This window comes from Protobothrops mucrosquamatus, unplaced genomic scaffold (genome assembly GCF_001527695.2).
Source record: "Protobothrops mucrosquamatus isolate PMUCROS unplaced genomic scaffold, P.Mucros_1.0 scaffold_142, whole genome shotgun sequence".
NCBI classification, from domain to species: domain Eukaryota; kingdom Metazoa; phylum Chordata; class Lepidosauria; order Squamata; family Viperidae; genus Protobothrops; species Protobothrops mucrosquamatus.
In genome coordinates this window covers 473,037-486,208 of record NW_015386218.1, presented here as the reverse complement: position 1 = coordinate 486,208, position 13,172 = coordinate 473,037, and the positions used below count along the sequence as shown (strand labels likewise).

The 13,172-nt window shown below is 42.1% G+C and overlaps 2 protein-coding genes and 1 pseudogene across 2 annotated transcripts; all 3 read right to left on the bottom strand.

Annotated features, from left to right (window-relative positions):
* Positions 1-1,804, bottom strand: part of LOC107290016 — a 38,042-nt pseudogene extending 36,238 nt beyond the window's left edge.
* Positions 1,805-8,221: 6,417 nt separating this feature from the next.
* On the bottom strand, positions 8,222-9,853 carry LOC114922760 (zinc finger protein 160-like). Its single transcript, XM_029284654.1, has 2 exons — positions 9,364-9,853; positions 8,222-9,279 (listed from the first exon to the last, which is right to left on the bottom strand). Exons 1-2 carry the CDS (start codon positions 9,845-9,847, stop codon positions 8,336-8,338), a joined length of 1,428 nt encoding a protein of 475 aa, XP_029140487.1. The 5' UTR covers positions 9,848-9,853; the 3' UTR covers positions 8,222-8,335.
* Positions 9,854-11,437: 1,584 nt separating this feature from the next.
* On the bottom strand, positions 11,438-13,166 carry LOC107290005 (zinc finger protein 213-like). The gene is made up of 4 exons (XM_029284648.1): positions 12,909-13,166; positions 12,583-12,697; positions 12,379-12,455; positions 11,438-11,622 (listed from the first exon to the last, which is right to left on the bottom strand). The coding sequence occupies exons 1-4, from the start codon at positions 13,071-13,073 to the stop codon at positions 11,443-11,445; spliced, it is 537 nt and encodes a 178-aa protein (XP_029140481.1). The 5' UTR covers positions 13,074-13,166; the 3' UTR covers positions 11,438-11,442.
* Between the last annotated feature and the right edge of the window lie 6 nt (positions 13,167-13,172).

Sequence of the window (13,172 nt, the reverse complement as noted above, 5' to 3'; positions counted from 1 at the left end):
AAGGGCAAGTTAGTTCCCTTTCACATTTAAGATCATATATACCCTACAATTAGGGATCATACAAGATGCTAGAACTCAAAGTGCTTAAGAAACTGCAATGAAATACAGAATTTTGACACGTTTCTTGTCCTTCATGTTGAGACATTTAGGCATTAGACGTTTACCAGTATTAAGGATGTTACTCCCTCTTGTTTTTAAGTTTGTATGTTTGTAAGTAACTGGAGCCATAGAGAAGAGAAAAGGAGGACGTTCCAAAAATGGCTCATCCCAAGTTTACCTTTTGTCAGTGAGGAAAAGGAAGAAAACCCCTAATATGGATAATGCTGAATGAAATGATCCTGGGAAGGAACAACATTCTAACGATGCCATGAAGGTTGAGTTCAAATCAAATGAAATGCCAAGGAAATGACCCTGGCTTAGGATGCTCACTTCCTGTTTTTCAGTGTTGGCTTTTGGGGAACAAAGTCAAACTATAACACGAAGGCTGCTTCACACAATTTCCCTTTACCCCAAACTGGTTAGCCAACCATAAGAGCAAAGTTGACATGAAACACAGGGCTTGAAAGAACACACCTTAATGTGATGTTCACTCACCCTCTTAACTGTAATAATAATAATAGAGTTGGAAGGGACCTTGGAGGTCTTCTAGTCCAACCCCCTGCTCAGACACGAAACCCAATCTATATTGTACCTATACTGCACTAAAGATTTGCGGCTTCTATTTCCAAAATGGAAAACCAAATTAAGTACCAGGAAAATCAATTCCCCACCCCCACCCCGAAAATAAATATAACAAGAAGAATATCTTAGAAAACCACTAAAATCAGGGAAGAAAGTGAGGAATCCTATTAGGTATTTGAACTTTAACAGCTGGGACATATTCTGATAAATCCTTCTTGATCGAAGACTCAAACTACTGGACAAATACATTTAAATTATGGTTTGAATTTCAAATTCCTGGTTATTTTTTCTAATGATTTCAAAGTTAGAGAGTTAGAGTTAAGAACAATCCTACAAACAATAAATGTCTCAGGTCAGAAAACAGCAGTTGAGATGAGAGCTATTTCAATCGATTTCATAAGACAATAAATCAACATTAGAACTTTTAGTAAAACTTTAGACAGCAGAACCCCATTAATCATTCTGGCCCAAACCCCTTTGGGAACTTCAGAAGCCTGAATTAACAAGCCACCATCCGATACACAGAGGACGAATACCAGAATGAATGAACCACTGACAGTCTAACATGAGCTTCTGATTCATGCAACTCCGATAAACACGTCCCCCACTTCTTAGCCTCATCCACGCTTTTCCAAAGACGGAAAAATGAAGATAATTATGGACTCCAACTCCCAGGCTTGAAAGAGGTTTGGGAAACACCGGTCCATTCGGGCACCGGATGCGAATGCTGCGTCTCAGCCCCACTTGCGTCCCTTGTCTGCCGGCAGAGCCCCTTGGAGGTCGTGGGGAGAGGCGGGGGAAGCAGCACCCCAGTCCCGGTCCTCCACCCGGGGCCCCGGACTTGCACCCGGAACAGGCAGGGGGACTTCGGGACAGCCGCGCCTTCCCCCCACCATGCAGAGGCTCCCCGGGAAATGGGGGGAAACGGCCCCTCCCTTCTGGCGACCCCCATTTCTCTCCTTGCGGGCCCCTGCATGGGAAAGGGCGGCAGCGGAAGATGGGACCCCGGACTCCCACCTCGGGGGAAGACTTGGCCCGTCTCCACACTCGCTTCCAGCGCGGTACCCCTTTCCACGGGCAGAGCCGCCACTCGTGTAAATCGGGAGTCTCGTCGGGCTCCGCCTCCCCGCAGGGATTCCCGGCAGCTTCTGCGCCTCCCGTCCACGCCCCGCCCTCGCCTCTCTCTCAGCGGAGGGAGGGGGGAAGAGAAAGAGCAGCCTCTTCCTACGATTTCTCCGGGCGACCCGGGTAGTCTGCCCTGGCGGAGCAGTCCTGCGCATGCCCAGTTCCCTCCTGAGGCTGAGAGCACTCTCTGGTGGACTCTGCGCGAAGTGTTAGCATTACCCGAAAGGGCGGGAAACAGGAGCGCGTCTGAGATGAGGAGGAGGGCAGGGATGTTAGGTATGGGAGAAGGAAAAGACCCTCTCAAAGGCTTCGGTATCTCCAGAGGCGGCACCTTTTCCATCTTCCTATCCAGGGATCATTTGTGGACATGGAGAAAAAAATATATCTGGAGGATTTGAACTCTCTTCCCTCAAGAACACTTGACCTGAAGGCTCCCCAGAGATTGGCCTCAAAATGGGCCCAAATCCTCTCAGAAACTGATGGGCGGTCAGAAGACGAGAACCAGGAGGCTCTTTGGGAAACACTATTTGTGTCTTGCGGTTGTTGTGAACTCCGCCTGAAGGGGAGGAAGATGAGACATGGGCAGGGAAGCCACAACTGGGAAAATGTATTTCTATTCCTCTGGTTGTGTATCTGCAGCTGCCCTTGTCCAGTTCTTGGCTCAGGATGTCTCAGAATCACCGGGAAAGCCGAGCAGCTGCTTTGGACCCAGGAAAGGACGCTGAAGGGAAAGAAAAAACTGCTCCAAAATGGGGGGAAAGCTGAAACTGGAGGATTTTCCAGAAATTTTACTTCACAAGGAGGCTCCTTGGAGAAGAAATGAAAAGGGGAAAGCGGCGTCTTATCTGTGACTGGAGAAAAGTTGGAACTGCAAAAGGATGGAAAGCAACTATGGAAAAGATAACATATAATTAAAATACTGAGGGGAGAAAAAGAAGAGGAGAAATGTGTTTTATTTAGGGATTGAACAGTAAACACCCTCAGGAAATTTCAGTAGGAAAGCTGTCTGTAGAATTTAAGGCAGGGGTGTTCAAACTTGGCCTTTTTACGACTTGTGGACTTCAACTCCCAGAATCCCTCAACCAGGTACATTGGCTAAGGAATTCTGGGAGTTGAAGTCCACAAGTCATAAAAGGCCAAGTTTAAACACCCCTGATTTAAGGAAACTGGGATGTTGCTAGATCATTAATGAAAAGAAAAGTACAATAATTGTCTATTTTTCTTTGACTGACACTCTGTTCCATTTTTGTAATGAAACATTGGACAATAACTGGCAGAGAATTGGAATTGGTGCCTTCTCTCCATTTTGACACAGAATCAACCAGTAGTAATATTTGAATAAACAGCTGCACCCCGCAAGGCTTGTAAATTCAGGCTTAAAATCCTCCCAATTATATTTGCTTATTAACAATTATTAGGTTAGGGCTTTTCTTATTATTGTACAGTAAGCAGATGCAAAGACAACAATTGTTTTTCCCACAAAAACTTTGATTAGACACACTTAAACTCCCACTCCTTACTTGTAAACTGAATGCTAACCTGACCTTGCTTATTTTACTCTTTTTCTGTTAAGCAAGAAAATGGTAAGGGAACACCTATCCAACCTTGACAAATATAAATCACCAGGACCTGACAGATTACATCCCAGAGGTCTGAAGGAGCTAGCAGATATTATCTCAGAACCATTGCACCATATGTTTTAAAAATTCTGCAACACAGGATGTAACTGAGGATTGGAAAAGGGCTGATATGGTTCCCATCTTCAAGAAAGGAAAAAAAACAGACCCAGGAAGCCAATAAGTCTAACATCAGTACCTGCGAAGATAGTGGAAAAGTACTCAAAAAACAGATCTGCGAACAACTAGAAGCAAACAAAGTTATAACTGGTAGCCAAACCAATCTTATTTCCTTCTTTGATAAAGTGGCCAAATTAGACCAGCGAAACACTGTGGACATAGTATACTTACATTTCAGTAAGGCGTTCGACAAAGTAGACGACAATCTACTGCCTGGTAAGCTAGGAAAAGGTGGAATAGACAACATCACCACCAGATGGATTTGTAGCTGGCTGACAAACTGTACTCAACGAGTAGACCTCAATGGTACTATATCCACACAGAGAGAAATAAGCAGTGGGGTACCACAAGGCTCCGTCTTATGCCCAGCACTCTTCAATATCTTCATCAAAGACTTAGATGAGGGAATAGAAGGGGAACTCGTCAAATCTGCAGATGATACTAAACTGGCAGGAATAGTCAACACCACAGAAGACAAGTTGAAGATTCAAAAAGTTCTTGACAAACTTGAACAATGGGCCCTATCCAACAAAATAAGTTTTAATGTGGAGAAAAGCAAAGTTTTACATTTAGGCAGGAAAAATGAGAGATATAAGTACAGATTAGGTGAGACCTGGCTCAAAAATAGTAACTGTCAGAGGGACCTTAGAGCCCTAGTAGACGATCACTTGACTATCAGCTAGTAATGTGCAGCAGCTGCCAAAAAAGGTAACAATCATGGGTTGTACAAACATAAGCATAGAATCAAGATCACGCAAATTATTACTACCGCTTTATAAAACCCTAGTAAGGCTACACATGGAATACTGCAAACAGTTTTGGTCACCATACTACAAAAAAGATGTTGAGGCCATGGAAAAAGTTCAGAGAAGAGAAATTAAGATAATCAAAGGCCTGGAAACTAAAACATATGAAGAACGGCTGCAGGATTTGGGTTTGGCTACTCTAAAGAAAAGAAGTAATAGGGGTGACATGATAGCAGTATTCCAGTATTTGAGGGGCTGCAAAAAAGAAGAGGGAGTCGAATTATTCTCCAAAGCACCAGAGGGAAGGAGAAGAAACAATGGTTGGAAACTGATCAAGGAGAAAAGCAACCTGGAGTTAAGGAGAAAGTTCCTAACAGTGAGGTCAATTAACCAGTGGAACAGGTATAGGTTCTCCTGCTTGAGTGGGGGGCTGGACTACAAGACCTCCAAAGTCCCTTCCAGCTCCTGTCCTGTCCTATCCTATCCTATCCTATCTTACCACAGGTTAGCAGCTATTTCTGTCTTGCTTGATCTACCGTTTTCCCCCCAAAATAAGACCTACCCCGAACAGAAGAACTTAGGTTCATTTTTAGTGTTGGGCCTAATATAAGCCCTACCCAAAAATAAGCCCTGCTTAAGAGATTGCATGGTTGCTGGCTGCCCATTCCATCACACCATCTGGTTGCTAGACACAAGGCAGTGTGGGAGGTGGGGGAGAGCTGCCCCATGTGTCCTACAACAGCTTACCATGCCGAAGGGCCCCTGCAGCCAGACCTATCACACCCTGACACCTGTCGCGCCTCGCCTGCTCAATGGCTTCTCCCACTTTCTCCTTCTTCCTCCTCCTTTGAACAGCCCTTCGCTCCTGTTGCTGCTTTTTCAGTCCTGGATCTCGGTTTGTCCGGAGCCTGTGCAGAGGGTCTTTGGAAATGAAGCCCCACAGAGATCAGGTGGGTGGCAACCATTTCCTTCGCTTTTGGGCTGGCTCTAAAATTGTCTGGAAGGAGCAGCCCAAGGGCTCCAATCTGGCTTTGCAACAAGCAAGGGGATTGGAGGCACATGAATTCACGCTAGTCTGGTATCTCAAAAAAACAAGATTTTTTACCCGCTGGCGGATTTTCGCTGCCATACTGTATAAATTTGTTTAAAGTTTACTTGATGCAGAATGCGGATCCTTCCAATTCTGCATCAACTAAAGTTTAAAGAAAGCTAAACAGTATGGCAGCAAAAATCCAGTAGCGAGGAAAAAAAACTGGTCTCACTGCAGTGCCTGCTTTTCTCCCCATGCGTTTACTTCGCTAAATCAATCACCTGTCTAGAAGTGAAGTTTAGCAGGCTGAGCACCCAGGCAGAGGCAAAGGCATGAGGGGAAGCTTCCCACAAGCATTTCTTTGCTAACCTCCTTTCCAGCTCTTTCACGTTTCTCCGTCTCAGTCATGTTTCTCTGCCTCCACATGCAGGGAAACAAAAGAAGTTTGTGGAACTAAAAAAGTTCAATCAGACCTTCCAATTTCTCGTGAAAAAAAAAGATCTCACCAAGTTGGAAGGTCTGATTGAACTTTTTTTTTTTAGCCCCACAAACTTGTTTCTCTGCACGCGAAGACGGAGAAATGTGACAAAGACAGAGAAACATGATGGAGCTGGAAAGGTTAGCAAAGAAATGCTTGGGAGAAGCGAGAGCAACTGGGCGGTGGTGCCGGACCAGGAAGACAGTCCCCTAGCTTTGCTGGGGCAAAGAACCACTGCTCCACCTAGAGGAGCATCTGCCTGGCCGCCCCCGCTTTCCCCTCGCCCAAGGGCCACAGGGGCTGGATTGGCACATGAATGGCATGCGCACCCCCCCTTCCCTGAACTCTCTCAGAACCAGTAGTCTGCCCCCACGCTCCAAAGTTGGATCAATTGCCGCCGCACATTGAAGCTGTGTCTCCACGCCATGCGAAGGCAACGCCCCGCTGTTTATACCGAACATCGTCCTGGTTATGCACGCTCGCCTACTGTATGTATTTTGGGGGAAATACGTAATCTATTTTTATCTCTATCTTCTTTGTCAAAGGGCTTTCCTCTCCCCTTCCCATGCATAATCCTCTAATATATGAGCTGCTATGGAGAATTCTGAACCTTGGCCATCTGCACGAAGCGCACTTCCATGGGGGTCTCATTCTTTTCTTGCAGTTTTTTCACCTCTGTCTCTTACCAATTCTTGGATCTCTACAAATTGCATTTTCCCCTTGTTGCGAGCTTTCCCCTTGTATACAACAAACTCTCAGTGAAGAAGAGACTGCAGCTGTTATATACAGCACCACTGATATAAATTTTCATTTACATTAAATGTAGACTTTTTCTTAGCCCTCATCTCACCATAGAAAGGTAAAATATGGTCCTTCTGCTTCTTTTGCACATGCATTTCAGGGGCTTTTTGTCATTCTGGCTCCTTTTTGTGCGAGAGAATCTCTTCATACAGAAACTATTTTCACACTCTAATTATCTATGTGATTATTCTATTTCATCATGACAGGACTTTGACCGAAAGAAGTTCCCTCCTTCTCCATTCACACTGGTTGACTTAGCTGTTTTTCACAATGGACTAAAGAGTTGGATTATTTTTCGTATTGCTTCTCACAGTCCAGAAGTTCCCATTCTCATTTCTGCTATAGAGGAAGAAAGATTTAAAAAGTTTTCTCTTGAAGAGATGCATCAGGGAGATGCAGCTCCTTCTGATTGTTGTGGAAGCAATACATATTAAATGTCTGCCTGATCCCATCCCTCCTAGATCAATCATTTTCCAACTCAATACCGGGATACATTCTCATCTGAGCACCTTCTCCAAACTAAATACACTGAGGTGGAGATTGTAAATCCGTTGGGGTTTTTGTAGGATTAAACATAAGTCACAGAGGATCTGATGTTACACTGTCACATCAGTTTCCTTTTTGAACATTTTTGTAATTTAGCACAATATCCCAAGAAGTTTTCCGTTTCAACATCTTCCAATTCATTATATAACTTCTACTGACCGCTATAAAAAGCTTAACTGTAAAACAATGGCTACTTAAACCATTCTATTCATAAGGTATCTTCTTTAGCATCACACTTTTTTGATAATTCATATTTAGTTATTATTTCTGCAACTCTTTTGTCAGACTGGCCATAGTTTATTCCCTAGGAAAGGATGAGCCTTGATTCCATGGATGTTAGAGAAAAGGTACTTTTACTAGAGATACCAATTGCAGCATAAGCAAGGCAAGCTCTGAAAAAACTGCACAAAAACCATATATTGAAAGCAATCTCCAATGTCCAAACCCCTTCCCCTGGATAGATCAGTCCAATCCAATCCTGGTCCAATGTTTTAGCAACCTGATGCCTCACCAGCAGATATAATTCCTTTCCCAGGGCTGGTGTCCTTGAGGGCAGGAAGATGGCTCAGTTTGGTACCACTGGCTCCTGTTCATGTCCATACTCCACAAATCCTTACAACAATCCGCTTCCAGTGCTCTTCCCCTGCCAAATGTCCCCTTCCTCCTAGTTATGGCAGTTGTCCCATTCCTAGTTATGGCAGTTGCTAGCGAGCTTCAAAGAAAGGAAAGAAAGGCATCTGACATCTTTCGTGATTCATGCCTTTCCCATAGTATGCCTGGAATGACATTTTGCTAGCTCAGCCCGATGCTTGCTCTCAAAAATTAAACTTTTATAAAGTTTCATTGGGGATTTGGGCTTTCTTTATTATGATCCAACTGGAAATGGGATAAACATGAAGAAAAAAAGATGTTCTCTTATTTATGTGAAATGGCATTGGTGGCATTTGGTTTCCATTAGTAAATTCATCACTCTGGGGTTTCCAATTGTGAAGGTCAGAGTCAAAAAATTCAGTAGATGTAATTAGGAAATGCATATATTTCAACAACTAAACCTAACAGTTAAACAGATTATCACCCAAATGTATTTGTATATGGAACATTCGCCCATTGGTCCTCTTGAAGATGTTACATTTCACAGATTTATAGGGCTTTTACACTGTGTGGTCCTTTTATGAGAGTTAAGATAACTATTCATAATAAAACCTTTTCCACATACCATACATTTATACGGCTTCTCCCCTGTGTGGATCCTTTTATGGGTGTTAAGATAATTCTTCGTAGAAAAACACTTTCCACAATCAATGCATTTATAAGGCTTCTCCCCTGTGTGAGTCTTTTTATGGCGGGTAAGACTACTAGAGACAGAAAAGCATTTTCCACACTCTATGCATTTATATGGCTTCTCCCCGGTATGTGTCCTACTATGGTAAATAAGTTGGTAGTTCTTAATAAAGCTCTTTCCACATTCCATGCATTTATGTGGCTTCTCCCCTGTATGGATCCTTTTATGGTATTTAACATGACTGCTCATCATAAAACCTTTTCCACACACCATACATTTGTACGGCTTCTCCCCTGTATGGGTCCTTTTATGTTTGTTAAGATAATTGTTCGTAGAAAAAATCTTTCCACATTCTATGCATTTATAAGCTTTCTCCCCTGCATGGGTCCTTTTATGGATGTTAAGATAACTGTTTGTAGAAAAACTCTTTCCACATTCCATGCATTTATGTGTCTGCCCTTTATGTAACTGGTAATGGAAAGTAAGAGAAGTACTACAAGTGAAGCTCTTTCCACACTCCAGGCATTTATAGGGCTTCTCCCCTGTGTGGGTCCTTTTATGGGTGTTAAGATAACTGTTTGTAGAAAAGCTCTTTCCACATTCCATGCACTTATAAGGCTTCTCCCCTGTATGGGTTTTTTTGTGGAAGTTAAGATAACTGTTTGTAATAAAAGCCTTACCACACTCCATGCATTTATATGGCTTCTCCCCTGTATGTGTCCTACTATGGTAAATAAGTTGAGAGTTCTTAACAAAGCTCTTTCCACACTCCAGGCATGTATATGGCTTTCCCCCTGCGTGGATCCTTTTATGGAAAATAAGGTCAGTGCTCTTAGGGAAGCTCTTTCCACACTCCATACATTTATAGGGCTTCTCACCTGTATGGATCCTTTTGTGGCAAGCAAGACTGCTCCTATGAGTAAAGCTCTTTCCACATTCCACGCATGTATAGGGCTTCTCACCTGTATGGATCCGATAATGCAAAGTAAGAGAAGTACTAAAAGTGAAGCTCTTTCCACACTCCATGCATTTATAGGGCTTCTCTCCTGTGTGGATCCTTTCATGGGAAGTAAGATTGCTGCTCTGAGTAAAGCTCTTTCCACACTGAATGCATTTATAGGGCTTCTCTCCTGTGTGGGTCCTTGTATGTGAACTAAGATGAGTTGTATGAATAAAGGTCTTTCCACACTCCATACATTTATAAGGCCTTTTCCCTGTGTGGATTGTTTCATGTACAGAAAGATTTCTGAGTGAGCTCAAGCACTTTCCACACTCTGTGCATTTGTAGGGCTTCTCTCTTGTGTGGATCCTTTTATGAGAAGTAAGTTCTCTACTGTTCGTAAAGCTGTTTCCACACTCCATGCATTTATAAGGCTTTTCCCCTGTATGGATTATTTGATGACATGTAAGATGACTGTTACTAGTAAAGCTCTTCCCACACTCCTTGCATTTATATGTTTTCTCTGCTTTGTGGATCCTTTTATGATAGATAAGTTGATGGTTCTTAACAAAGCTCTTCCCACACTCCTTGCATTTATGTGGCTTCTCTTCTGCCTGGGTTCTTTTTTGAGATGTATGGAACAAGGTCCATTTGTAATTTTTTCCATTGTCTCTAGATATATAATCTCCTTTGGTTTGGATTTGATAGTGTTCGTTTACATCAAATTTGTCTTTGAATAGTTTTATACATTTTCCAATATATTTGTTCTTTATTTTTCCTTGTTGTGTCACAGAGGTTTTTATAGATGCATGAACAGAAGATGAACTTTCCTGATTCCAATTATTTGACTGGTTTCTCTCATGGCTTTCTACTTCCATTAGAATTGTAGGGTTCTTTGTGTTGTATCCACGACTGATCAGTTGTAATAGTTTCCCGGAATCTTCATTTTCCTCCCCATTATTACCTTCACAGAAAAGAAAAATGAAAAGTTTTGGGCACTCCATCACTGGAGGTTTTTAAGAAGAGGCTAGACAGTCACTTGTCTTAAATGTTATAGGTTCTCCTGCTTGAGTAGGAGGCTGGACTAGAAGACCTCCAGGGTCTCTTCCAGATTCTATTCTATTCTGTTCTGTTCTATTCTATTCACAAGGAAGTCCAGTTACCTCTTGAAAAAGTACCTATGGGACAACTATGACCTAGATGACTGAGAATCTCCATAGACATGTAACTGTCAGTATTTTTCGTATCAGAAAGACTCTAGGTAGATAAAGGGAACTGTAGTATTCAACAACATGAAGCAGAATTTGAATCTCAATTGCATAGAAAAGATGAATATGTAATTGCTAAAACCTCTAAATAGGCCGAATAATGTGAAAATCAGTAGAAAAATATTCAAACGTGTATAAATGTACTTTAAACTTACACTGGAAATGTGGACAAGACAAAGGGTCTTTTTGTCATGCTTTAGTGGACTTATAAAAAAGCTAGAAAAATTTGGATTCAAAGACATTCAGTGATACAGAGAACTTAAAGATTAGTATCCAACTGAAATCAGAACACTTCATGTTGGTTATGAGTATGACAGCCATAGTGAGACTATCATACACATAAAGCTGAAGGGCTCTACAATAAATAGAATTGTGGACTGGTTGGGGAAGATGACAGAATTCTTAATGATGACTAAATTGACTCTGATTAAGATAAGGATACTATCTATATTTATTAGTAATTGGAAACCTTCGATGGACTGCTGAAAAAAAAAAGATCTTGTCATCAAACTTGTGTTCAAAGATTAGAATGGATAAATTATGTAAAGGGGGAACCAATGATGTAACCTTAGAAACAGGGGACAAATTTTAACTTCTTTTATTACTTCATCTTTTTCTTTTCTAAATGTTATCATAGTTTTTTCTTATTAATCAGTTATTTTCTTTATTTATACGTCAAAGTTTGTATTGTTTTTATTCTGATAAAATTCCTTTAATAAAATAATAATAAAAAGAGCTAATATATCTAATTACAGAAAGTCTTCCCAAACACTCGGACTGGGGAGTAGCATATTCTTACCCAAAGAGGCCACGTTCCTATGATTTTCCAGCATGACTTCCCAATATAGGGCTTTTTGGTCAGCATCCAGCTGAGACCACTCCTCATCGGAAAAATACACAGCCACCTCCTCAAAGGACACAAGACCCTCCTGAATGAGAAGAAAACAGAAGAAAAATCAGGAGGATTTTCAAGATCTGTCCTATTGTTTAAGTGATTCCAAGCAAAGATATACATTTCAGGCCATTTAGTGAAATTAATCACACTTGTCGTTTGGATCTCCCTGTCTGTCCCCATCCATCAGCAAGATGTTCAGCATCTGGAGAGCATCTACTGGAATCCCCACCTATCATTCATGCCAATCAAACCAGTGTTTGCAGAAGAAAATGCGGGGACTGTGGTGACGGTTCATTTAACAATTTAAGTAAAAGGCTTGTGGTGTCTCCAGAACGAACAATCTTATCCATGCTCAAAACCTTCATTAAAGTTGTATGAGAGGCACCCGGGGATTTACATGGCTGTCATGAATAGACAAAGACACACAAGCCCTGTTTCGGCTGCTCCTCAGACTACAAGGAATCCACTCCTTCTACCCCAACCCAATAGCTGAAAAAGGGAAAGCTGCTTGGGAAGAGCTTTTCTTATTCCTTCCAAAGCTGGAATGTTTGGCCTCAAATTTCAGGCACAATTTGGAGTATTAGAAATTCCTTTAAAGGCTGAAGGGCCTTGATCTGCCCACCCTCTTTGGATTTTAACAGTCTGCTTCATCTTTTAACCTGGCGACATTATTTTTCTTATAAACAAGGCGATTTAGAAACTGTAAGATGTTAATGTGATTATTTCAGTTATTATTGAGAAGCCTTCAAAGAAAATGCTAACATTGAGAACATTTTATGTTTTATTATACCTCTCTTACTTGAGTTGCAGCTTCAACCACTCTTTCAGCACCACCATAAAAAGGAGTCAAATTCGTTCTATTCTTCCCTGTGAGGATGACAGAATTTTTAAAAGGAAAATTAATAAAATAGGAGGAAGCATTCTACAGGAGAGGAGATATAGAGAAGGTAAGACAGCTGGGACCTCTCTTGGGAATGGGTGGATTTTTGATTACCATCTGAGATATCCTGACTTGCGGATTCCTGATAGATCCTCCTGAAAAATAGCTCTTGAGTGGGATTTGATGGATTCCTGATTCTCATAGGATCTCTGGTCTGCAGAGGGAAAGACTTGAATAAGACATCACACAACATAAATTGGATACTTGTTCTCTAAAAACAACTTCAATGCCCCATTATCAATCAATGAGCCTACAATGTAAGAAAGGAACAGCTGTCTCCAGTTTGTCTTCTAGAATGGATAATGGAACAATGTCCTGCAAGAACTAGTGAAACATCTCGACATATTATGAAGACCAAAGAAGTAGGGAAGGTCTCTCACCTGCAATTCGACTTGCTCCTTCTGCTCCTCTGCCTGACTCATGAGGAAGCTTTCCGCCAGGGCCACTGCTTGGGAGCTGGTCTCTGCTCCACACTCCCGCCACCAGTTTTCCATCTGTGGGGGCAGAAAGGCCAGCAGCTGCTCCAGGACAACCAAGTCCCCCATTTGGGTTTTACTGTGCTTTTCTAACCTCAGCCACTGACTATAAAAGTTGTGGAGTCGGCTGCAGAGTCCTCGGGGATCTTCAGTTTCCTGGTACTGGAT